Source organism: Salvia splendens, chromosome 1 (genome assembly GCF_004379255.2).
Source record: "Salvia splendens isolate huo1 chromosome 1, SspV2, whole genome shotgun sequence".
Lineage (NCBI taxonomy): Eukaryota > Viridiplantae > Streptophyta > Magnoliopsida > Lamiales > Lamiaceae > Salvia > Salvia splendens.
The window spans coordinates 942,372-967,640 of record NC_056032.1 but is presented as its reverse complement, the minus strand read 5'-3'; the positions used below and the strand labels follow the sequence as shown (position 1 = coordinate 967,640).

The window sequence follows — 25,269 nt, the reverse complement described above, 5'->3', positions numbered from 1 at the left end:
TAGGGATTCGAGTCACCTAGAGGAGTCAAGTGTGTGTAGTTTGTAGCTCTAAAAAGAAGTAAACCGTGTTACGAATTCAAGAAAACGTTTATTGAGGATTAGGTCGTATCGAATCTGGGTATGGTATGACCCTTGGGATGACGGATCACCAAAGGATCAACGAACGAGTCGAGCAGCTCGGTGCCATGCTCCTTTAAAAAGTCTTGGTCCCCTGTTTCACGATAAACACGACACGAGTTTTCCATAGTCGAGTAAGCTCAAACAACTTTTGCGATATTAATGCAAATAGCTCGCGAGTAGCTCGATTCATTTACGACGAGAGAGATGCAAACTCCCCAGCCCTACTCTCTAGTAGATAGAACCTATGTAAGTAGATGCATGTAGAAAACGATGGCTCAACGACAAAAATTGGTTAGAATGTTTATGCTAATGAGCTTAGCTAAACAAGCAGACCGAATCTAAAGCTTACGTTTGCTTGCATTCCAGCTAGTCCAGCTGATAGAATTGCACCCTGATTAGGTTAATTGTTCGATTATGTTAGATTTTCTTGACATGTGACGATCATCAACAAATTCAAATTGCAATATCGAATATTGCACAAAAGAGAAAACAGTCAAACACATAATGTATACCTGAGAAAAACCAAGAAGGCCATCAAAAGGGCCATGCTTGATCATGAAATCTTCTATATAAGCAAGACACTCATCAAAGTTCACATATTCCGATAATTCCTAAATTCATCCAATCAAGAAAATAAGAATATTGAATATATAATCACAAAAAATAAGAAACAATACTAATAATAATGTTCATAATAAAAAGACTAATTGCCAAAAAAATTCATGAAATTTAGTCAATTCATGTTTATACAAAAAAAAAAAATTCAAATTTGCCCTCCATCATCCCATGTGAAAAATTATGATCGCATACTAACAATATATTGCTCATATAATTTTTTATGAATGGACATTCACATCACTGATTAACTCATCTGATATTAAAGTTCCATATGAATTTTTCGCTAGTTCTATCATATGCAACATTTTCAAACAATTTGACCAAGAGATTATTAAAAATATATTTATATTTTAACCATGACTAAATTTTATTTAGTAGGACTACAATATGTAATAATAATAATAATAATGAATAAAAAAAAGGAAAAAGAGACCTTGTTGAATTGGAACCACTCATAATAAGGCGGATCAAAGATTCCTTCAACATCGGATTTTCCTTGGCAAGGAAAAGGGGCGTCGGTGAAAACGAGATCCAATTTTTCCAGCACAGATTCCGGCCACTTTCCGGTCACCTGCTTCTTAATAATTTCGCCGCTGGTTCGGAATCCATGGAGACATAGCAATCTCAATTTGCTCACACTTCCTTCACTCCCCATCTTCTTCGCCCAAAATAAATCCCCCTTTCTCTCCCTCTTAATACTAGAGGAAATCGGGTTTATAGGCTACTTTGCCTTTAAAATAACGTAAATGTACCCATTTTGTTATCTATTCCATAAATGGGAAAAACGCCACTCTCGTTGGCATGTTTTAAGTGAAAACGCCACCCGCATTGGCGTTTTACAACGTATGTGTCGTCGTATTGCATGTACGTTGAAAGATGCCGACGTGGTTGGCGTTTGAACGAAAAACGCCAATCCCACTGGCGTGTTTCAAAAAACGCCAATTCAAGTGGCGTTTTTCATGCCTTCCGCCGTGAAAAAAAGGCCAAAAATTATCCCAAGTTATACACGCCAATGGGATTGGCGTGTTTCAACCTTTCAAGGCAAACTTTCGTTCAGGCATTTCATCAAACACTTGGAGAGCAGGTATGTGTAAATTAGGTAGTGATCATCTTTCTCTGTGTTTGGTGGCAGTTTTTGCTTTTTGAAAGTGATCTTTGTACTAGATATAGTGTAGAGCAGGTATGCATAGTGATGATGCTCATGGTTTCTAAACTGTCCGGTTCTGGTTCATAACCGCTGGTCCGGTTAAAATCGAGCACCACTAGGTATGCATAGGGATTGTTTGGCGTTTTCACTACTCCGCTCAGATCTTTCTGTGTTGAATTCTTCCATGGAAGCTAGGAGGCTTGAAAAGATTGCCTCTGCATTGTAGTCCTGTGATACTGTGACCCAAGCACGGATGTCAAAATGCTGCACCATAAGTGGATCATCGTAAGCACACTTTGCAAGAGTAGTTTTACCAATGCCCCCCATTCCAACAATTGAAATAACTTGTAAATTGGATGATTCTCCACAGAGTCGTGACTTTATTTCCACCAAACCTTCATGTAAACCAACCATATATTCAATCTTCGTAACCGGAGCAAGTCTAGAAGGCGAACCTGCTACGGAAGAATCACCATGTTGCGCTGCATCTGAGCTATTATTTTGAACCAACTGTTTGGTGAAATGCCTGAACGAAAGTTTGCCCTCCAAGTGTTTGATGAAATGCATGAACGAAAGTTTGCCTTGAAAGGTTGAAACACGCCAATCCCATTGGCGTGTATAACTTGGGATAATTTTTGGCCTTTTTTTCACGGCGGAAGGCATGAAAAACGCCACCCGAATTGGCGTTTTTTGAAACACGCCAGTGGGATTGGCGTTTTTCGTTCAAACGCCAACCACGTCGGCGTCTTTCAACGTACATGCAATACGACGACACATACGTTGTAAAACACCAATACGGGTGGCGTTTTCACTTAAAACACGCCAACGAGAGTGGCGTTTTTCCCATTTATGGAATAGATAACAAAATGGGTACATTTACGTTATTTTAAAGGCAAAGTAGCCTATAAACCCGATTTCCTCCTTAATACTAATAGATTCTGTGCTTTCTCTCTCCTTTCGCCTGCAAATTGTCGTGAATTTGGCAGCGTGTCATTTAGAGTGGGACAAAGGGAGTATATATTAACACTTTAGTAAATATACATATCTTTACGTTTCAAGTAATTACAAATAAAAAAATATAAATGATAATTAATACTCTCTCCATTCCAATTAAGTTGAGACATAATTTTTGGCCACGAAGATTAAGAAATTATGTTGAAAAGTAAGATGGAGGAATAAAGTAGAAAAGATAAAGACAAAGTATAGTAGTTGATGGAATAAAATAATAGTGATTGGATGTTTTGTTAAAAAAAATGACTCAACTTAGTTGAACATTACAAAAAGGAATACGACTCAACTTAGTTGGGACCGGGAGAGTATACTGTTTTTCACATTTAAAATGAAAAGAATATAAAATAGTCATCAAACAAATTACAATTTCAATAAATTAATACTTCATCCGTCCGGCCGTCCCCACCCACTTTACTTTTTAGTTTGTCTCACCCAAGATGACCCCTTACTAAAAACAGAATCCTCTTTATCTCTACTTTATTACATTTTCTTACTTTATTCTCTTTATCTGACATACAAAATAAAACTGCATAAATTCCTGTGCCCCAAGGAATGAGTTATCTTCCTTGGGACGGAGAGAGTATTTCATAAGTTGTGATCAACAAAATATACATTCTCATTAATAAAACAAAACTTAGAACGATTACAACAAACTAATAGTTGGATTGCATAAAAGGAAATCTAACAGATTCATACTTCTCCCTTCTCGACTCATGGGTCATATGAATTTTACTTATTAAATACTACAAATTCAAAGTAGTTCAACATAAATAAGAAATAATATCATTATATACACTTTGTAGAAATGTATATTGTACCATCTCACTCTAAATAAAGCATTTTGGAAAGAGATTATAAACGTTTTTATTTTGTGAGTTGAGTGGAGAAAGAATAAAGATGAAACATATTGTATGAGTTGTGAATTTACCTCACACAATTATTAAAAAAAATTACATTATACAAAAAAAGTCAAACAAATCAAAGTTGAAAACCCTAAAACATAATCACTGCATCTACCAAGCACATACTAATTGATAATTCAAAGAAAACTTTTTTAATCCACGAAATACATCAAAAACATCGACACCACCAACACTATCAAGTTCAATCTAGCTATTTTACTGTCGAAAACGGCAAGAATCAACAGTGAACCAGAAGAAAATAGAAAGGATCTCAAAAACACATATTCTTCTTCGAGAATGTAAAAAAATCTCTACATAACTAAATTTCAATTAGTTAGTATTTGTGTCATGCTTAATTGAACTTAAAATCAGAATATATAGAGAATGATATAGAATAGTTTGATAACAAATGTTATTTGCTTTGATAACAATCCTATCAATTTATTACTCCCTTCGTCCCACGTTACTTGAGACATTTCTTTACGGCACTGGATTTAAGAATATAAATTAATTAAAAATAGTATTAATAAGATTATAAACAATTAAAAACATTATAAACAACAACAAACATACCCTTGTAACTCTCTCAACCTGCAATGAAACATTTCATATTCAGCATACTACTGAATTATACAATTTAATTATCAATTATAGGTGTAGTAACATAAAATAATAAAAATAACAAAAAAGGAAAGGCGTAAATTAAATAGAATAAGATACAAATAAAGGAAAATCTATTCCTAAATAAAAAATTTATTTGAAAGAATAAATTCACTTTCATCAAAATTAAATTCAATACATGATAATATTCATAAACATAATATTTTGAAAAGCATAGAAAAAAGAAATATTACGTCATAAAAAACATTATCTTATCTAGTAGAAATAAATCAAAATCAACTCAATTATAACTAATGAATACAAACTGTAAAACAATTAAAAATATATCATTATATATAATTTTATTAAAAAATGATCTCTAGTACTATTAATTTTGATACCTAAATTTGGTATTTAATACAAACACTTCAGTTACGTAATTTTTTAAGAAACTAGCATATAAAATGGGGATATAGTTCACAAATTTTATTGAAAAATTCACATAATCCCCGTAAAAAGCCATACTTGATATTGTTCTTAAATAACTTAACAAAGAGAATGTGCCAAATGTTATGTGTAATTCATTTAATTGAGATACGCATTTTTATTTTTCTCAAAACTGTAATGTCTAAAAAATGATACTAACGTGCTCCAACTTAACAAAGAGAAGACACCACAGGTTATGTATACGATTACACTATTAAATAATTTAATACAATAAATTTATTATTATATTTTTAATGTTAAATTAGTAACTTAACATTCTCAATTAATCAACTAAATGAGAAAAAAATATTATTAAGCTTGAAAACCCTCATTATGATAGTTGGCACTCGGGAATGTCTGAGTCATGTAAGCATTTTATAAATTGGATTTTGAATTGTAAAGTTAAAATTATAATTTTATATAAATATCATAAATTTGGAACGGTTATGCTAATTACTCTCACGTCCCTGAAAAGTATGAATTATAATTTTTTTAGTCTGTCTCTAAAAAGTATGAATTTTCTAAGTTTGGAAACTCCTTTCTCTTTAATAATGAGACTCATTCTAATTTTGAAAACTCCTTTCTCTTGGTATATTTCATAACTAATTAAATTCTAAGTCCTATCTTCTAGCACACATTAATGCCATTAATTTTTTATACCTCTTTCAACTTCTTTCCCCTCTATAAATTTGTATTTATAAATTAAATCTATAGGAAAAATTTAATTATGAATTATGAATATAAATAATTTCAACATATTTAATTAAATTATATAGTAGTACTTAAATAAAAACAATTAATTTAAAAAAATGTATACAACTACATATAACATATTAGAAGTCCTAAATTAAGACATGATATAACCTGATATATAAAACTCAACAAAAGTTCTAACTAATTAAAAAAAATTCTATTATAAAATTCTATATAATTAAAAGCCCATATGCTATTCAGTTTTTATTTGTGCATTAACTTAATAATGAAACACAATAATTTCACACTGTAGCTCTTTTCGTGCAGAGTGCCTATTACAATTTAAATTCAAACTATAAAAATAAGAACAAAAACTTTTACAGATTTGTAACAATACTAAAATATCATTTTAGAATATTGGAAAACATCTTATAATAATATTTTCAATTATAAAATTCTGTATTATTAAAAGCCCAAATGCATGAGTTTAATACACTAAGCCCAAACTAATGTTGCGTATACATACAATGATACAATTTTCTTCTACAGCTAATACCCTAAAATAACGCCTCTAAATCTCTTCTCACTCACCTCGCCGCGTCGCCGGCGAGCAACGCCAACGTCTTCCTCCATTCCCTCATTTCCTTCTCTCTTACCTCCTCTTGTCCGCCGGCCCACTGAACAACAGTTTCCACACCGCCGCAGCAGTACCTCCAGCTTCTGCCCCTTCAACACCTAGTCGTGCGTCGGCCGCCGTCGGGCTCACCGTCGAGTCTTTAGAAAGCATTAACTAATGTAGGACTTCTAGGAGGAGATGTCATATTAGGAATATGGATATATAAATGCATATTTATAAATAAGAATGCATGGCCAAAGGTCAAATGCATATTTGATATTTGAAATATGCAAAATACTTTTAACCGGTGAATATGCGTATATCTTCATAATAAATTATTTGTAATTATAATTTTGTATGATTGCAATGTGTTTTATCATGTCTTTACAAAAGAAGCATGTTTTGCTTCATTTTTTACTTAGTATTTTTGTTAATAGCCAATAATCTTTCATTTAATTCCATGTCCTTAATATCATTTATTTTTATTTTTATATTTTTTTGGGTTTTTCTCCTTTCCTTCTTATCTATCTTATGGTAAATAAGCTTTTACACGAACATTAATCCTTTTTTGTTTAACTCTCTCTTCAGCTAAATTACATTAGTTCAAGGGTAGTTTTAATAAAATGAAATAGTGTCCATTTTTATTAATCTCTAACAATCACAACCTCAAATTCTTCAATCGCCCACACACGATCGCCCACAAATATCATAGATCGGCGACAACCGTCACATGTTATTAAGAGTAAAACCCAACTATTACAAAAGAAATGGAGTTCATAAATTTTTAAAAACTTGCTTATACATAACATTAAGAGTAGTATTTTTAATAATTAATTTGTGATATAATATGTATGTTTAAAGCATTATATTTTTGTTAACCTTGTCATATCTATTTAATTTTATTTGTTATTTTACACAAAGAGTACAATTACAACACAAATTATTTTGTTACAATATTATTCGATGAGTACCATCTCCCAAACAATATCATTTTGTTATTTATTTGAAAGAATTTCATTTTAAAAATGCATATGCAAAGTCTAATAAATGAAATGTTGAAATTGAACCTATAAATTAAGACATAATAACAAAGCAAAACACCCAAATTAAACTGTATTTACCATTACACTTTAAAATATACGAGTTCATTTAAAGCTCAATAAAGCCCAAATATTGTATAGTAGTACGTAAAGAAATGAATCCTAAAGCCCTAAATAAAGCTCAAATATTAACATTAGTAAATTCTCAAACCCTAAAAGTGGCTCCACATCTCTTTCTCATCTCTATCTCTCTCGCAAATTCTCAAACCCTAAAAGTGGCGCCCCATCTCTTTCTCATCTATATCTCTCTCACCTGCCCCCAACTCTCTATTTCATCTCCCAAAGAGCACCCACAACCGTGCTCTTGCCAGCGAGCACGGTTGTGGGCCTGACCCCACTTTTTCTGCATGCTCTTAGGCAAGAGCACAACACCCACAGCCGTGCTCTTCCGCAAAGACGAGCACATCGGTCCCACCATTCTATTATTCAATTTAGAAAACCGAAATAATATTACAAATTAGAAATAAAATAAAAATTACATAATTAAAATCCTACAAAATAAAAATTACATAATTAAAATCCTACAAAATAAAAATTACATAATTAAAATCCTAAAAATTAAAAATGGCATAATTAAATTCATAAGTGATTGAATTTCGTCCAAATGGATTATGAATATGTGTATTTATAGATGGTTTTGGGATTAATTTTTTTTTAAATTTCAAAAAAACGGTAATAAAACGGCTATATTTTTGGGAATCCTTTTTTTTATTATTATTTTTGGTATTATTTTCTCTTTTCAAAAAAAAGAAAAAAAGAAAATGTCAACGGACAATAGAAACACGCCACGTCGCCCTGCTCGCTGGCAAGGACGTGCTCTATGCATAGAGCACGTCTAGAGCACGTCCGTGCCAGCGGCAGGACACAGCGGAGAACAAGCGTGTCCTTGCCAGGGGCAAGGACGGACGGTGAGCTTGTGCTCACCGTTGCAGATGCTCTAATCGGCGCCGCCACGACCACCGCCGTGCCTCGCCCGCCTGCCTGCTGACCTCGTCCAACCGCCCGCTGCCCGCCTCCGCTGCCCACTGCTCTTTCTTTTTCTCTCTCAAATCAGAGGCGCCACCACAATGCTCGCCCCGCCGTACATCGCCAGCTATTCCGCGAGCTTCACGCCCACCTGCCGACCTCGGCCAGCCGCCCGCCACCGCTGCCCACAGCTCTCTCTTCTTCTCTCTCAAATCGGCGGCGCCACCACAACACCTGCCCCGCCGTACATCGCCAGCTAGTCCGCGAGCTTCACGCCAGCCTGCCGACCTTGGTCAGCCGCCCGCCTCCGTCCACCGCCGTCCACTGCTCTCTCTTCTTCTCTCTCAAATCGGCGGCCGCCACGACCACCGCCCTGCCTCATCAGTTCTCGATCAGCCGCCCGCTGGCTCTCTTTCTCCTTCTCTCAAATCGCACCGACGGCGATGCGGAGAGGATTTCAGTGACTGCACAGCCGGCGTCGCTGGCTCTCTTTCTCCTTCCTCTCATTTTTCTTCTTCTCACCTTCTTTCTCTCTCATCTGTCCCTATGCTGCAATCAAAAAATCACAAAATAGTCCACAACAATAGTCCTCAAAATTAAAAATCACAATAGTCCTCAAAATTGCAGATTCAATTAATGACTTATGTATATATAAGTATCGAATCAAAGAAAAGTCACCATTTCATTGCACCAATTTTTTATCCAATAATATATGTCTTTTTTTTGATGAGTGACTTTCCCGTAAAAAATAGTGTCACATGGCAGGCCAAAAAACTGACACTTTATATATTGATAGATTTGGAGGCTGCAGACGCCACGGATGGCATGGACGGGAAGGTTCTTTCTGTTATGGACACGTGAAAAACATACTACACACAGTGAGCTGGATTTTTATGACTCGAATATAGTCATAAAAAAAATTATGATTAGTAATGCTAATGCTCTATTCCACGTCATTTACATAAGAAAAAACAATAGTACATGATTTTAAATAAAACCATTTCATTAGTCTCAATAGTATTGAGTTGATTCATTTTCATTTTAATAAAATTTAATACGCTTAATCTTTTTTATTTGTTTTAATATTTTTTATTCTTAATTTATGAAAAATATGTTATACTTAATTTATGAAAAATATGATGAAGAGAGTGTGTCATCTATTATGAATCGGGAGCATAATTTATTAAATAATGGGGGGCATAATTTATAGGATGAGGAGAGTAGTAAGTAATGTGCCCATGGAAAATGGAGTCCAATTTAGCACACAAACCATAAGCCTAACTAAATATAGCCAACTATATTGTCTTAGTGTGTATTGGCTTTGGGCACACGATATCAATACTACTTCCTTCTCGTTCCTGAAAAAGTATGATAACTTTCATTTTAGTCCGTTCATAAAAATTATCTTCTTTCAAATTTTAGAATTTCAACTATATATTCTTTCAAATTTTAGAATTTCAACTATATATTATTAATAATGTCGACTAAACTCTTCACTAGCACTATTTCTACATATATAGAGACCCATTTCATTTATTCTTCCTACATGTATATTCTTTCTTTCTTTTTTTACATTGTCATTAAGCGAAAGCACATTAAGTGACTGATGACATGACATGGAAATATTATCATTAATATTTAAAATTTAGTTTTTCAATATTTTGTCCAATGATATCTCCCATCCTCGTTTCCGGTTGAACGACATGGCAAAGTGTGAAAACCTAGGATATAAAAAAAATGAAGCTCAATCCCGGATGCCAAGTTCGACTTCAAGCTCGTCGTCCTGCTCAAAGAGCCTCAGGAGGCGGGCGTGTTGCTCCTCTCGCTTGTTTCTTTGCCACAGCTTGAATAAGAAGACGGAAAACGCCCCCACGGCTACAAGGCCGAGACATACAAGGAGGACTTCCAACAACGTGGAACCTCCAGACGACTTCTTGCTCGAATCCTTCTGGTCAGATGAATTTGACGCAGCTGAGGTGTCCGCCAACCCTACACAAACGACATTAACAATCAAGAAACGAAACAACAATCCCAGCTAAGGGTGAAGAAAATCAAGTAATGATGAAAAACGAAAAAGGAGTATGAAATATGAGTGTAACATAGGACGAAAGACTTGCCTAGGCTCGACCTTTATGAAACCAGCATTGAGCTTAGCCTCGTACTGGTGGACACACATGGAGATTTATAAATTACTTTAAGTAAATTCTATACTACAAAATTTAGAAAACATAGCCCCAACCAAAGATTTTTTTTTTTTGCCTTTACATGTTCAAGCACAGCATCGTATCTAATATAAGAGAACTAACGATGTTAACCAAACGTTTATGAAGTTAGACTCAACTCCAACTAAAAAACACAGTTGATGAAGCTAGCCTAACAAGCGTTTGTACAGGAAAAAGAACTAACGGTCTTTACCAAGCTCTTATGAAGAAAATGTCGAGCTCTGCTCCAACAAAAACCAACACACAATCATACCTAGCTTTTACTGTCTGAGTAGCGTCATAAACGTTCAAGCAGTAATCGTTCTCTATGAGCTCAGCTCCAACTAAAAGCAACGTGTGATTTAGTCCAGCTTTTACTATGTCCAAGCTAAGCCTCATCATCATTCAAGAACTAAAGCGCTTCTACATCAATTAACAATCTTCTACATCACACAAGCTAAAATCAGGCTTTTACTCCATTCTGAGCTAAACCTCACAACCTTATTCAAGCAATAAATCACCATCTTCACCAAAAATAAGCTCAATTACCGATACATTTACCCGATATATACACAAATCGAGCATGATTAGATTGGCATTGCAGCATTAATCTTGAACTAATGATTAACATTCCACCCCAAAAAGCACAAGACTTGATACTATGCTCAACCTATCCAACTAGTTAGATTTGACTCAACACAAAGCAATCAAAACCTCACCTAACATTAGCAACCATGAATCAGAGACACAGCAACAGCTAAATTAACAATAATCCCAAGAGAATTTCAGCTATTGCCTTCAAAATTCCAAAATTTCCCCCTTTTCAATCATACATGTTCTTGTCAAATTAATCAACTCGATCCCCAATTTCTTTCAATCCCACAAAAGGGCTCGGAGATTCAACCTTAAAAATAATCCATTTCCTAAAAAAAGCTTAAATCTTGAATCTTAAAAGAGCATACCTGGGATAAAGGAAGACAATAAACATAAGAGAAACAGCAAGGAGCCCCGATCTATGATCTGTATCATCGCAGTTTAATTTTTGAAAATCCCCCTTTTCGTCTTCTTTTCTTTGTTGGGCGATTTCCACCACCGAATTAATTTTCTGGGATAACAGTTGGGAAGAGTTGAATGAGACCATTCAACAACTGTCAATTCCACCACTCTTCCCACTAATCTACTAGGAGTACTTAATTTTGATAAGATTGTTGTAATACTATTATGGTTTAAATATTTATTTAATCTACATAGAAAAACAAAAAATATATCTTGACGTATAATATCATCGGTCGGCCAAGATATGCACGGATTTTAGCAATATATAAAATATAATTTCAGCAATATATACTGATAAGATTGTTGTAATAATATGGTTTAAATATTTATTTAATCAATTTAAAAAAATCAAAAATATATCTTGATGTATAATATCATCTGTCGGCCGAGATATGCACGGATTTTAGCAATAGTATATAGTAGTACTAAGTATAATTTCAGCAATATATATAAAATTAATAATTTTACATTGTTAACATGGGTCTATGCAAAAAAAATATTGGTAGGATTTTATTTTTTATGTATATTAAGATATTTGAAATTATGTATAGATGATATTTATTCTATTTTTTTTAATTTTATACTACTATTCTTTTCTTCAATTTTTCAAAAAAAAATTAAAAAAATGATTTTTCACTTCTTTCTCTGAATCCCTAAAATGCCCGTGAAATTTAAATAAAATGCGGCATATTCTCAACGAAAATGGGTACCCTTGATCACTATCATAAAAAACAAATTAATCCACCAAGAAACCCTAAATCTTCCTTCTCTTTCATATCCTCTCACCAAAGCCTCTGCTGCGCTCGGATTCAATTCCTCTCACTCTGTGTAAATAAACGCTTCATTCCGAGTTAAATTCGCTACTTTTTGCGCTCCTTGATTTTGATATTTTTATTTATTTATAGTGATTGTTATTACTTTTGATTTGTTTTCCAGATTCTTCGAATTGAGAGAGTGAGTAAAAGGATCCTGCGAAGCCATGGCTCTGGTGAGTGTATTGTTGCTTTCGTTGTTTTTTTACTTTGGTTTATGTGGTGAATTTTTTAGATCTGTGATTGGCCTTTGAGTGAAGTGTTGAGCTACTTATCTGCTTACTTTTGGATTTCGTGATTTAGATTGCGTTGATTTCTATCAGAAATGATAATTATGGTTTTCGTTTGCTGTTGCTTGAGATAATATGGACTGGAAAAAATCATTAGTAGTTAATTGAATTAAATTGAAACAATATGCTAGTTATGGATTCCTCACTGCTCACTTGCAATCTCTCCCTAGTTGAAATTTTGATTGGAAGAGAAAGAAACTTTTTACTTAAAGATTAATTTTTAATAAAAAACATAGATTGATATTTGTAATTTAGCTAAAGTTTAATACTGTGTTGCTTGATGCTGCATGATTTTTTTGGTATGCCTCTTTCATTTCATACTTATACAACTATAATAAGTAGCCTGGATTAAGCATCACTGCTGATATGTCTTTATTTTGAATGTGAACTTATGGGTGTCATGTTATTTATTTTGGGGCTGATGTACCTAATTTGAGAAGGCTATGATTTAAAATAAAAAGTTTTTAGTTAAATTGTGGACTAAAATAGCTTGGTCATGCTTGTTGACATTATTTTGGCATGATGTCCAGGTTTTGCATTCTACTGCAAACAAAAATGCAAACAAGACACTTATTGTGTCCGAGTTCAATGGTGTAAAGGTTGAGCTAGCTAAGGATTTTCAGATGGGTGTTACAAATAAGACCCCAGAATTCATCAAGATGAATCCCATTGGGAAGGTATGTTGAGATACGATTCAGAAATAGTATTATATAGTTACTAAATAATCAAAATCTTTGCCATTCTCTTTTTTCCTCATTTTAGAATTTGGGTTGTGTAGATTCCTGTGCTTGAAACACCTGATGGCCCAATATTTGAGAGCAATGCTATTGCACGCTACGGTAAGTGGCCTCTTGGTAATTGTTGAGACTGAGCGAACTTTTAGCCCTGACATGACTCTTGATTCTTGCTTCTGCTGTACAGTGGCTCGGTTAAATCCCGACAAAAACCTATTTGGCTCCTCCTCTATTGAAACTGTAAGGGACTGTTGTTTGACTTCTGGACACTGAATAAATTTTGTTTTTGTTTCATTTCATATGTTTAATATTCTCCAATTCTATGTCATTGACTGGTTTATTTTATTTCACAGGGACAAATTGAGCAATGGATTGATTTTTCTACTAATGAGATTGACGCTCATATTTCTGCCTGGTTCTATCCAAGATTTGGTATACGTGCACATCTTCCTCCGGTACTACTGCTTACTTTTATTTGTAATCCTCATAGTCATAAACCAGCGCAGTAGCTCTTTGATATTCTGGTTACCAAATGACTGATAAATGTATATTTTTATTTCTGTACAGGCCGAGGAGGCTGCAATTGCTTCTCTGAAGAGAGGCTTGGAAGCTTTGAACTCCCATCTTGCATCTAACACCTACTTAGTTGGACACAGTGTCACACTAGCTGATATCATCACAGTATGTATTCTGGTGCAAGGGATCAAGGCAATCCTGATAAAGAGCTTCACCTCAGAGTTCCCGCATGTCGAGAGGTACTTTTGGACCTTGGTCAATCAGCCAAACTTCAAGAAAGTGTTGGGTGACATTGAACAAGCCAAATCTGTTCCACCTGTTTCAACCCTGAAACATGGACAGCCGAAAGAAGCTGCGAAACCAAAACCAAAGGAGGAGGCAAAGAAGGAGGCCAAGAAAGAGGAACCTAAGGCTGCAGAGGAAGAAGAAGCACCTAAACCAAAGGCGAAGAATCCTTTGGATCTCTTACCTCCTAGTAAGATGGTTCTTGATGACTGGAAGAGGCTCTACTCTAACACAAAAACCAACTTCCGGGAGGTTGCTATCAAAGGTATGATTGGTCCTAGGCATTCTCTATTGTTCAATATGATGTTCGAAAATCTGCATAGACCTTATCATATTCACTGCATTTGTAGGTTTCTGGGATATGTATGACCCTGAAGGATACTCCCTCTGGTTCTGTGATTACAAATACAATGATGAAAACATGGTTTCTTTTGTCACCATGAACAAAGTGGGAGGATTTCTTCAGCGTATGGACTTGGCCCGCAAGTACGCCTTTGGCAAGATGTTGATCATCGGTGCAGAGGCTCCATTTAAGGTGAAGGGTTTGTGGCTGTTCCGGGGGACCGAGATTCCTAAGTTCGTTATGGACGAGTGCTACGACATGGAGCTTTATGAGTGGACGAAGGTCGACATCAGTGACGAGGCACAGAAGGAGCGCGTGAGCCAGATGATTGAAGACGCTGAGCCATTCGAGGGTGAGCCTTTGTTGGATGCCAAGTGCTTCAAGTGAGAGAAAGATACGCTGGCTTGACTTTTGTGATTGTAGTCTTTATCTATCCTTTGATTCAGGAATTGTTCTATTATATTTTGTCAACTTATTTTCAGTTTTGTAGCTTTGTCAGTTTGCTATGTGACTAATTTAAAAACAATGTTGGATTAATTGAAGATATAGAAATATACTCTTCATATATGTCGTTTATTGTATGCTGTATATTTCTGGTATCATTATTTTTCATGTCAATACATATTGTGGAAAGTTAGTTTTCAAGTATTTATACAAATTGATGATTGAAGCGGATTTATGTTGAAAATTGTGTAGTGTTGAGTGATACTATATCAAAATCGTAGAATGATTACTTTTTTTTTTGTTAAAGTATTGTTGAATTATAAAGATAATTTAATTTAAGTAACGCACTCGACTGTGAGATTGATTTGTCTTATGATACTTATTCAATAAAGGTGTTGGTATCCCCACTTTCTTCAATAGCTTATAATTATTTTAATTTCCTTAATACTATAATATTAATGCTCATGGTCTTGGTTTATGATTAGACTACATTGCACCGAATTCCAATATTCTTACTGTCATATTATTCTATAATGATATTAGTAAATTAATTTAATACTACGTGATTCCAGTTTCCCAGCTAGGTGTTTTTTGGGTTGCAAATTGCAGAATTCATGGGTTTGATTTCTTATTTTACTTTCAAACTACATAATTCTAATTAGTCAACCAATCGATGTATAATATTTTTTCTTTACTTAAGCTTTGTCACATTTAACAGTTATCTTGAATTAAATTATATTTTGAATTTCAAATTTTCTTGATTCGTTTGGTATCATAGGATTGACCTCGTGGAATTGGAACTTTCAATTGAAAATCCAATGTTTGATACCATAAAATTTTTTAGAATTAATTCCAATTCCTCTCAATTTCACAATTTGAATTTCATATCAAAAGTAGGTAATTGGAATTTCAAACAGTTATAAAATTGGACACCTTCGCATACTACACACATTCTACACGCACACTGCACACGCACACTGTACACACTATACACACACATTGCTCATGCACACACCTGTGTTGGGGTTTGCACAGCGGAAATTGCAAATTAAATAAATTCACATATTAGAATCTATTTAGGTGATTATGTGGTTCGATTCAATTTCATGCTTCAACGCATATAAACATGTTATTACGCAAATAATCACATAATTTAATATTAAATTAATGATATTGAATCTTACAAGTTTGATTCTCCAAAGAATCAAAGTGACTTGCTACTTCTCCACGTGTAGATCTTGAATGGTTGTAGATCTTGAAGCTTTATCGCAATTCCAGTAGATCTTGAATGGTTGTAGATCTTGAAGCTTTATCGCAATTCCACAATCCTTGAAGCTTTATTGCAATACTAAACCAACTCTAGATCTAACTTCCTTGTGGGAGGAATCTATTAGAAATTATAAGGAACTTGAAGAATAAGACAAGAGAAACCAATTGCAAACACTTGCAATTTTCGAAAACTCAGGCTAGGTTTAGGGTTTTGTATAGTGTAGAATGTCACACCTCCTTCATCCATATTTGAAGAGTTTGTGATGAGTTAAGTTAGCGATCTATGGGTCTTGGATTGGGCTTCCCTATTGGACCTTCTTTACTAATAAATTATAACCCATAGAATGTCACATCTCCTTCATCCCTATTTATTATTCTCATAAAAGGTTACAATATACAAGCAATTTATCAAATTTATAATAAACTCAAAAAATGCTTTTTAGTATACATGTTCCAACACACTGCACACACAAAAATATTTTACACACACTGCACACACAAAAATATTTTACACACACTGCACACACTATATTCACACAATGCACATACACACTACGCACATTGCACACACACACACATTGCACGTGCGCACACACACATCGCACACACACAAACATTGCACACACTATACTCACACAATGCACATACACACTGCAAGCACATTGCACACGCTCTACACACACTTGCACACACTATACACACACATACACAGTGCACACACACTTTATAACAGTTCCTTCAAATTTAATTCCATATATCATTTTTATCGAACAAAGGATTTGTCGAATGCCGAATGTACTCTCAACGTACACGTGATATTATATACACAAATTATTTTCAATTTTTTTCCACTTTTTTAATAGCTTATAAAAAATTAAGAAAATTTTAACATTATAAATTAAAATTGCAAAAGACATGTATAATTGTTTGTACGCATATATTACTCCCATTAGATTTCAATATGTAGTTGACAGTATTTAAAAGGTTCAAAATATTTTGGAAAATTTTCCATAATTCAATGTAATAAATAATAATTGAATCTAGATTTGCATCCATTAGTTTCCATGTATAGTTGGAGTATAATTTTTTTAGAATTCTACTTTGTTGGACATACCAACTCATTATGCCAAATGATGTCTAGACTAGGGATTTTTTTCTCAAAATATATGAGTTAAATAGTTAATAGTGAATTGCATTGTTTGCTTATCCGACCTTAATCCTTAATGGAGGCTGATTCCTCTAGACAAATCTTGTACTACGAAAACTATTAATTTTGTTGATTTGACTATTTCACTCATTCGTATCTAGATCTTAAGGTAAGATTCAAAAGCTATATGGATCAAATTCGAAATGTTTTGTTCTTAAAAATTAAATTCTCTATATTTGCTGTAAGACACTTAAATATACTGACAAATGACCTCAAATAGTTTCAATGTTCATTAATCCACATATTTTGTTTAATAGCTCAAGTTCAACATTAGATTATGATCTGAAATTTACAATATTTAAACAATGACATAGTATATGACACGATTGATATTTAATCTATTTAATTTTAACGTAAATTTTTATTCAAGTGTATCGTAAATAACTGCCGAGATCGACTCATCAAATATACAATCGCATGATATTATTTTCTCCTCTACTTTCAAATTGACTCACAAAAGTATGCATCGAGTTTTATTTTCACGTACTCCCTCGATCCATGAAAAATAGTCTCATTTTGCTATTTTGAGATGTTCATAAAAAATAGTGTCACATTTTACCTATTTTTTCTTTACCTCCCTTATTTTCTCCTCTCTTACTTTACCAATTTCTCATTAAAACTCCGTCGAGACTATTTTATATAGACGGAGGGAGTAGTATTTTAACGTGAATGCTCCAATAGTGATGAGAAGACTATGATTATTGAAAATTAAAAAAAGGGTGGATGTTGTAATGCATATAAATATTCAAATAACAAAGTAATTTGTGTGTATATAGTTATGGCTAATAGGCATATCAAAAGATTAGATTACTGATTAGATTACTGATTCTTTTGACCTGTTCTAAAGTAGTCTCGTATTTTCACATATTCTACAAGCAAAAAAGCCCATCATCAGCATCGCAATAACTTTATTTTTAAAATACTTAAATATGTCTATTTCTAATAAAATTTTGGGTTCCAATTAGAATGAATGATCACCAAGATAATAACAAAGTCTAAACAATATAGAGTTGATGATCTACATATATAGACCATTTTAATTCATAATTCTACCTTCTTCAAAATTCATATATAATTAAATTAACAAGAATCTAGCTGAAATTAAGGTACGAGCAATGCCCATACAAGTTACTCCATAAATTAAAAGAATTTCATATACACGATATCATTGGAATTAAAATAAGTAAGAATATTAGAGAATATATCAAAATTTACCAACATATTTATTTGTTAGGATACGATTTTTTTCATCATAAGTAGAGTATGATATTTTGTGCCTTGACTCTATTGACAAAGTGCCAAGGAAAGATGACTCAATCCCCCACACGCACAAAACGAATAAGAAATTAAATGGAATAATCTTTTTGGATACGATAGTATTATTCATTTTTATTTCATATGCCAAGAATATTTTGGCACCAATAAATATTTTCTTCCTCCAACAATAAAATAGCTGCAACTTGGTTTCTCCTTCGTGCTTAGTGATGGGGAAAGAAGCACTTTTTCCTTGAAAACACCTATCAATTTTTAAAATAAGGTTTAATCCTGGCATGAGAATTTGGGATTATTTTATTTGCAAAAATGGGTGGTTTTTCGCTACGGGAGTGTCTTGTGTTTAGTATACTTTATATTGGTACATGCTAATCAATTTATTTAAGGATATTGACACTTAATATCATGAATCTTTTAAAAAATTAGATTTTTTTCATTAACTTTAAAATTGATAAATAATATCACGAACTTTACCCTGAGTTTATTTTTCTACGAATGAAAAAATTCATGTTATTTTAATAGATTGAAAAACAATTTTGGAGGGTGTGCTTCAAGAAAAACTATCTTCAAAGATTCAAAAACTTAAAGCTCTCGAAGTTGTTGTCGAGAAATTACGTAAAAAATCCGTATCATAATATTATTTGCCGGAATTTTTTTATTGGTGGGAAATAACAAACTCGGGGTAAAGTTCGTGATATTATTTGTTAATTTCAAAGTTCATGGAAAAAATCCAATTTTTTTAAAGTTTCATGGAATTAGATGTCAATATCCCATTTATTTATATTGGATTATGATATTTGCATAAGTTGAGGGTATTTTAGTAATTATGGTCGATTATGTGTCACGAACCTCAGTTGTGTTGACACGTGATGATGAAATTAACGTGCCAAATTCTTGCCATGCAACCAATGATCAAGATGCCAAATAAGTGAAAGAAAAGGGAATGCAATTAAATTAAGATATTAGTTCTTTAATTTGATATTTAACTCCAGTGAACTTGGGATTGATTTGACAAGATTCTTAGCTTCAAAGTAAGAATTAAGAATATAATATAATGGGATTATTCGTATATGGAGATGAGCTGGCCATTTTCAATTTATTTAGGTAATAAAATTAAGAAAGCTCAAATTAATTTAAACGGCATGATATGATAATTGAATAGTTTAGATATGATTGATGGTAAAAAATAGTACTTTCTCTGTCCACTATTAGTTTAGATATGATTGGTAGTAAAAAAATAGTACTTCTCTGTCCACTATTAGGAGTCCTAATTGAATTCGACTTGAGTTTTACAAAAATGAAGAAAAGTGAGTGGAGAAAATAGTGGAATATAAGACCAATTTTTATATATTAATTTTATAATAAAATATCAATGAAATGATTTAGTAGAATGTGGGGTCTACCTATTATTTATAGTAAAAATGAACCGGAACTCCTAATGACGGCTGGACTATAATGATAAATCGGGACTTCTAATGGCACACAAATGAAGTACTACTACTTTTGATGTGTCTGAAATTGAAGATAATCGATTTGTGATATGGAAAGAAGAATTCAGAACTATTGGGCATCTCATTTTTGGCTGAGAACATTCTAATAACCAAGGAGCTGTGCTTTCATGGCTCGGTACTCTATTCACAAGGTTTAATAACATTAGTATTAATATGAAAATTGAGAAAGTTCTTCAATTTCTTACATAACAAAGGCTTGTTACTTCATCGACACAATATTATTTGCTGCTATTTTTCTCTTTGTACAATGTTTCTTTCTCAACTTTATTATTTCAATTGAGTCTATGCGACTGCTTTATTGTTTCGATTGAGTCATTGCCCTCTCTTGCATGTGCCGAAATAGTTAAGTATTCTTGAGACTCAAATATCTCTAACTTCGAAACCTACTAAAGCTTCTACATAGCTAAAAAAATTATCACATACCGATTCCTATAGGCTATAGAAGACCATAAAACTTAGTACTACTATATATGTACCAATATAAACAAAAAAAATGATGAGTATAGGACTATGAAGTGGAACAAAAGTTGGTGTAAGAAAAAGCAAAGCTTTTAACATGGGCAGCTCATTCATTGGTCGATGCAAGAGTTTGGAAGCACATGAAAAAGAAGTTGCATGCTGACTAGTAATTAACCCAAAACTACAGTACAACATCTCCCCTTCATTGTGGATGACCACTTTGGATACTATAATCCCCACTTCACTACATTAATTTTAAGGATCTTGTCTCAAATATATTCCACCACAAAATATTTTAATATAAAATAGAAAAAAGAAGTGTATGAGGGGCCATCTCCATGTGCGCATTCGCCACGTCACCCCAATCGCAGCTCGCCACGACACCCCGAGGGCATAATCGACCTTTTATCCACTCCAAAAGTTGTGTGTTGTCTTTAGGTAGCAATTTCTGTAGCAACAAGTGTCGATTTATTGGATAATTAACCCTAAAAAGGTCTTGTGTGAATTAAAAGTGGCTTCCAACCATGAAAATGATGGAAAACTTTTATCATTACAAATTTAATTTATTTGTGTTGGAGAGGTGTGTGCGTGTGTGTGTATTTAAGGTTGTCTTAGTAGTGTGAAGGAGTAAGCAAGTGTGTTTTTTTTTTGGTGAAGTCGTCGAAGGAGTTTAGAGAGAGAAAGGCAACAGCCTCGAAGCTAGTTCAAACTAGTGGGAGCTGCTTGTCTGCAATTTTAGCACTCATCAAACAATTTTTGCTAATTTTATAGTAATATTAATTTTGGTGGTTGGGGAGTTTTTTCTTATTTTTTTTAAAAAAAATTATTATCGTGTCGTGTTGTTATCGTGTGGAGATATGGCGCGGGGAAAGACGCAGATGAAGAGGATCGAGAATCCGGTGCACCGCCAGGTGACCTTCTGCAAGAGACGGGCCGGGCTGCTGAAGAAGGCTAGGGAGCTCTCGGTGCTTTGTGATGCAGAGATCGGACTATTCGTTTTCTCTGCCCATGGCAAGCTCTACGAGCTTGCCACCAATGGGTACCTATTTTTAACTATTTTTCTATTTCTCTTTATGCACAGTATAATATCCCTCCACGTCCAATAGTCTTAGTTTATACGTAAAAAAAATCTCCATGATTAAATCTTGGCATTTTCATGAACTTCAATTTTTGTCACATGCATGTACATATATATATATTCTTATTATATGGCTTCCCAAGTTCTGGCTCATAAATTATTAAAAATTTATCTTACCCAAATTAAGCTAGATGATGATTAATTCCATCAAATACTCATTATCCTAGCTAGATAAACAATTGTCAATACAATAAAAGGAAGAGTGATGGGAAACAATTAAAAAGAATTCATACGTCTGCTCCAATAAATGAGGTTGATTTTGTAAATTATTTGCCAAATATATTATAAATGCAAGTTTTTCAGAAACGATGAACATGATCGATTTTGCTTGAATTAATTAATTTGTATATATGTTTTAATTTATTTTTTCTTGGTAATAAATTGCAGAAACATGAAAAGTTTGATTGACAAATACACAAAGTATAGCAAGGAAGTCTCAGCTGAAGAGCCCAAAGAGAAGCAAGCTAACGAATATATGGTATGAGAAATCAACAGAAAAAACCCTAATTATAATTCTATAATTCGGTTTATTATGCTAAACTATATACGTGAAAAAAAATCGAACAACAGTTATTTAATTTGAGAAATAATTGTCAATTTTATACTACTATAGGCTAGACCGAATCTGGTCCCTTTTCTTGTGTTGATCAAAAGATACAGTAATTAAGATATTACTATTTAATAAAAGCAAATAATTGGCTGTCAATAAGTGAGCTCTTATTCTGTTATTCCTGCTTTTTGGAGACAAAACTCCATGGGCAACTATTTGTCTACATATGTAAAAGAATATTATTGATTGTTTAGACCAAATTAAATCGAATTACATTAATTAATTACTGTTTGAACCTTTTTTACGATGCTTTATTTGACCTGATCGTAAAAGTAGTTAATAATATTATTTTTATTTCGTACTTCTTTTTAATTACTTACTAAACTCGATATATTCATAGTAAAATTATTATTGAATTTTTCATGATAAAAATAATATTTTATACTCCTATTAGTATAGATATAATAGTTGAAATAAGATTTTAAAAGTACAAGGAGTGAAATATATTTTTTTAATATCTGAAAAATATTTTAAGTCAGATGCATTTTCCCTGTAGGAACTGAAAGAAGAGATTAACATGCTCAAGAATGAGATAGAGATCCTCCAGAAAGGGATAAGGTAAGTTATATACTTTTGCCAAGTATTTGCATCATACAAAACAAGAATGCATGCATATACTTTGCTTCCATTTTCTTTCAAAAATAATCAAATAAAAATAAGTTAATTAGGTATATTTCTGGAGGGGGAGCTCCTGGTGCAATGACTTCGAATGAGCTGAATGTTCTTGAGAAACATCTCGAGACATGGATTTATCAGGTTCGCTCTGCCAAGGTACGTTTCTATACACAAAAACGGAATTTTATCTTAATCGTATTTTATTTCATCATTACCTTTTATAGTACTAGTATATATATATATATATATAGGGATGTATTTCATCATGCTATATGTGAACGTGTATTGATGAAATAAAATACGAACATAGACTTGTTTTAATTAACACATGAAATTTTATTCTCATACTTTTCATGATTTCATAACATTATTAGTTATTAACAATGAACATTTTGGTACAGATGGATATCATGGCTCAAGAAATCCAGCTGCTGAAGAATAAGGTTAGCTTGATTACAAAATGCATTTCATATATTTTTGTACTACAATAATTCAGTTTGCCATTAATCAATTTGCAAATACTCCGTATGTAAAACTCTAAAAAATTAATAGTATTTCCATGTTTAATACAGGAAGGAATTCTTCTAGCAGCAAACAAGCATCTGCAAGAGAAGGTATATACAATATACTAACATTTATACACATATACTACTAAATTGTAATATTAATGAATTTGTCACTACATATATTTTCATAATTTTATATTTTTGGCTGTTAAATTTGCAGATAGATGAGCAGTTTGGGATGATTGAACTGCCACCAATGCTGACTAACATTGAATACCCACTAACCACTAACATTAATCAGTACCCACTAATTATACCAAATCAAGAGATATACCAGTTTTAATTTAGCATATGCCCATATATTTGTTACTATTTGGGCATATTATTGTAAGGTTTGATGTAACAAAATAATAATGTTGTAGTTTGTGAGCGATGAGACTTTATTTAATTAGGTGTATGCCTAATTAATGAAATATTTTATGTAAAACTTGCCTTTGGTTAATTGTAAGTGTTTGTTTTTATTTATTTCTCACTATGAGTGAATCTCTCTGTTCGACTACATGTTTCGAGATTTTCACTTTATGTTTTGGTGTGTTGGTGATGTTTTGTTATTTTCTGAGGTATTTTTATGATTTGAGCTGAAAACCAAAATTACAAAGAAGATATGTATACTTTTAAATGACCCATGTTAGTGCATAGAGTTAATGGACAAAAATATTTTTGAAGAAAATTTGTTGAAAATAAGCAAAAAAATTTGCACAATTATCGATGTACTACTTTTGTAGTTAAACTAAAATTATCATACACAACTCAAAATCTCAAATAAAGATTACTTTTACTAATATCGTTTATAACCTTTCCTAATACACTAATATAAAATCGACACATAAACTTCCAACTTTATAAATACTTTAAAAGGCTGAAATTTTAGTTTTGTTATTCCTTTTATAAAGAATGTCCACGTCGATTTTATATTTGTGCACTAAAATTTAAAAATAGGAGTAACAAGTTAATCCATATAAAATATAGGGAACATCTTTTTTAGTACATCAACTATACTAAATGAGCAAATTTTGTTCATAACATTTCATAATATCTTTTGAGGTCTATCAACTATAAGTTAATATCAATTCAAGCACTTTTTGGCTATTTCCAATATTTTCATGAGGCTATGAGGGCAATTTAATCTATTTACCCTCTCATTTTCATTAAAGTTATAGTTTGGGATAATTGATGTACCAAAAAAAGATTCCATCTAATTTTAATTTCAAAATAAAAATATCTTAATGATATTAATATTCTATTAATATTAATTATTTATGTTTGGTTTTACTTATTTGTAATATTTTAAATCATTGTACTATATTTAATATTTATTAGTAATAGTGAAATAACTTAGGTATAAATATATGTAAACATTATACTTATATTATATTTGTATATAAAAGTAGTTCAATTTATTAGATGGAATATTAATTTTTTCAATCTTTAAGCTATACATAGAAGAATATGTTATTTTTAAGTGCAATACAAAATTGACAATTAAAAATAAATTAAAATTCATTAACATACACAAAATCTTAAATAATTCAAAGGGCTAAGTTTTATTTTATCTACTCTTATGTAGTAATTGTAGTCTAAAAAAATTAGTTGAATCAATTTAATAAAAAAGACAATGGCATTCCTTAGTTTAATATATGATTAATTTAAATCTATGATTGTTTAATTAAATAAAAATTAAT

The 25,269-nt window shown here is 32.6% G+C and overlaps 4 protein-coding genes across 5 annotated transcripts; 2 read left to right on the top strand and 2 right to left on the bottom strand.

The window, feature by feature from the left end:
• Window positions 1–112: 112 nt before the first annotated feature.
• On the bottom strand, window positions 113–1,434 carry LOC121793141 (esterase FUS5). The gene is made up of 3 exons (XM_042191329.1): window positions 1,172–1,434; window positions 633–731; window positions 113–511 (listed from the first exon to the last, which is right to left on the bottom strand). The coding sequence occupies exons 1-3, from the start codon at window positions 1,391–1,393 to the stop codon at window positions 440–442; spliced, it is 393 nt and encodes a 130-aa protein (XP_042047263.1). The 5' UTR covers window positions 1,394–1,434; the 3' UTR covers window positions 113–439.
• Window positions 1,435–9,871: 8,437 nt separating this feature from the next.
• Window positions 9,872–11,643, bottom strand: LOC121793132. The gene is made up of 2 exons (XM_042191321.1): window positions 11,423–11,643; window positions 9,872–10,248 (listed from the first exon to the last, which is right to left on the bottom strand). Exons 1-2 carry the CDS (start codon window positions 11,487–11,489, stop codon window positions 10,004–10,006), a joined length of 312 nt encoding a protein of 103 aa, XP_042047255.1. The 5' UTR covers window positions 11,490–11,643; the 3' UTR covers window positions 9,872–10,003.
• Window positions 11,644–12,227: 584 nt separating this feature from the next.
• LOC121793115 (elongation factor 1-gamma-like) lies at window positions 12,228–15,063 on the top strand. 2 transcript variants are annotated; one of them, XM_042191313.1, is made up of 8 exons: window positions 12,228–12,344; window positions 12,453–12,504; window positions 13,149–13,295; window positions 13,397–13,457; window positions 13,540–13,592; window positions 13,706–13,807; window positions 13,920–14,418; window positions 14,504–15,063. In XM_042191313.1, the coding sequence occupies exons 2-8, from the start codon at window positions 12,496–12,498 to the stop codon at window positions 14,881–14,883; spliced, it is 1,251 nt and encodes a 416-aa protein (XP_042047247.1). In that variant the 5' UTR covers window positions 12,228–12,344; window positions 12,453–12,495; the 3' UTR covers window positions 14,884–15,063. The 2 variants fall into 2 exon arrangements, with proteins under 2 accessions (XP_042047247.1, XP_042047239.1); XM_042191305.1 differs by having other exon boundaries at window positions 12,239–12,366.
• Window positions 15,064–21,250: 6,187 nt separating this feature from the next.
• Window positions 21,251–24,052, top strand: LOC121795784 (agamous-like MADS-box protein AGL12). The gene is made up of 7 exons (XM_042194391.1): window positions 21,251–21,697; window positions 22,184–22,274; window positions 22,903–22,964; window positions 23,075–23,177; window positions 23,423–23,464; window positions 23,594–23,635; window positions 23,748–24,052. Exons 1-7 carry the CDS (start codon window positions 21,516–21,518, stop codon window positions 23,868–23,870), a joined length of 645 nt encoding a protein of 214 aa, XP_042050325.1. The 5' UTR covers window positions 21,251–21,515; the 3' UTR covers window positions 23,871–24,052.
• Window positions 24,053–25,269: the final 1,217 nt, after the last annotated feature.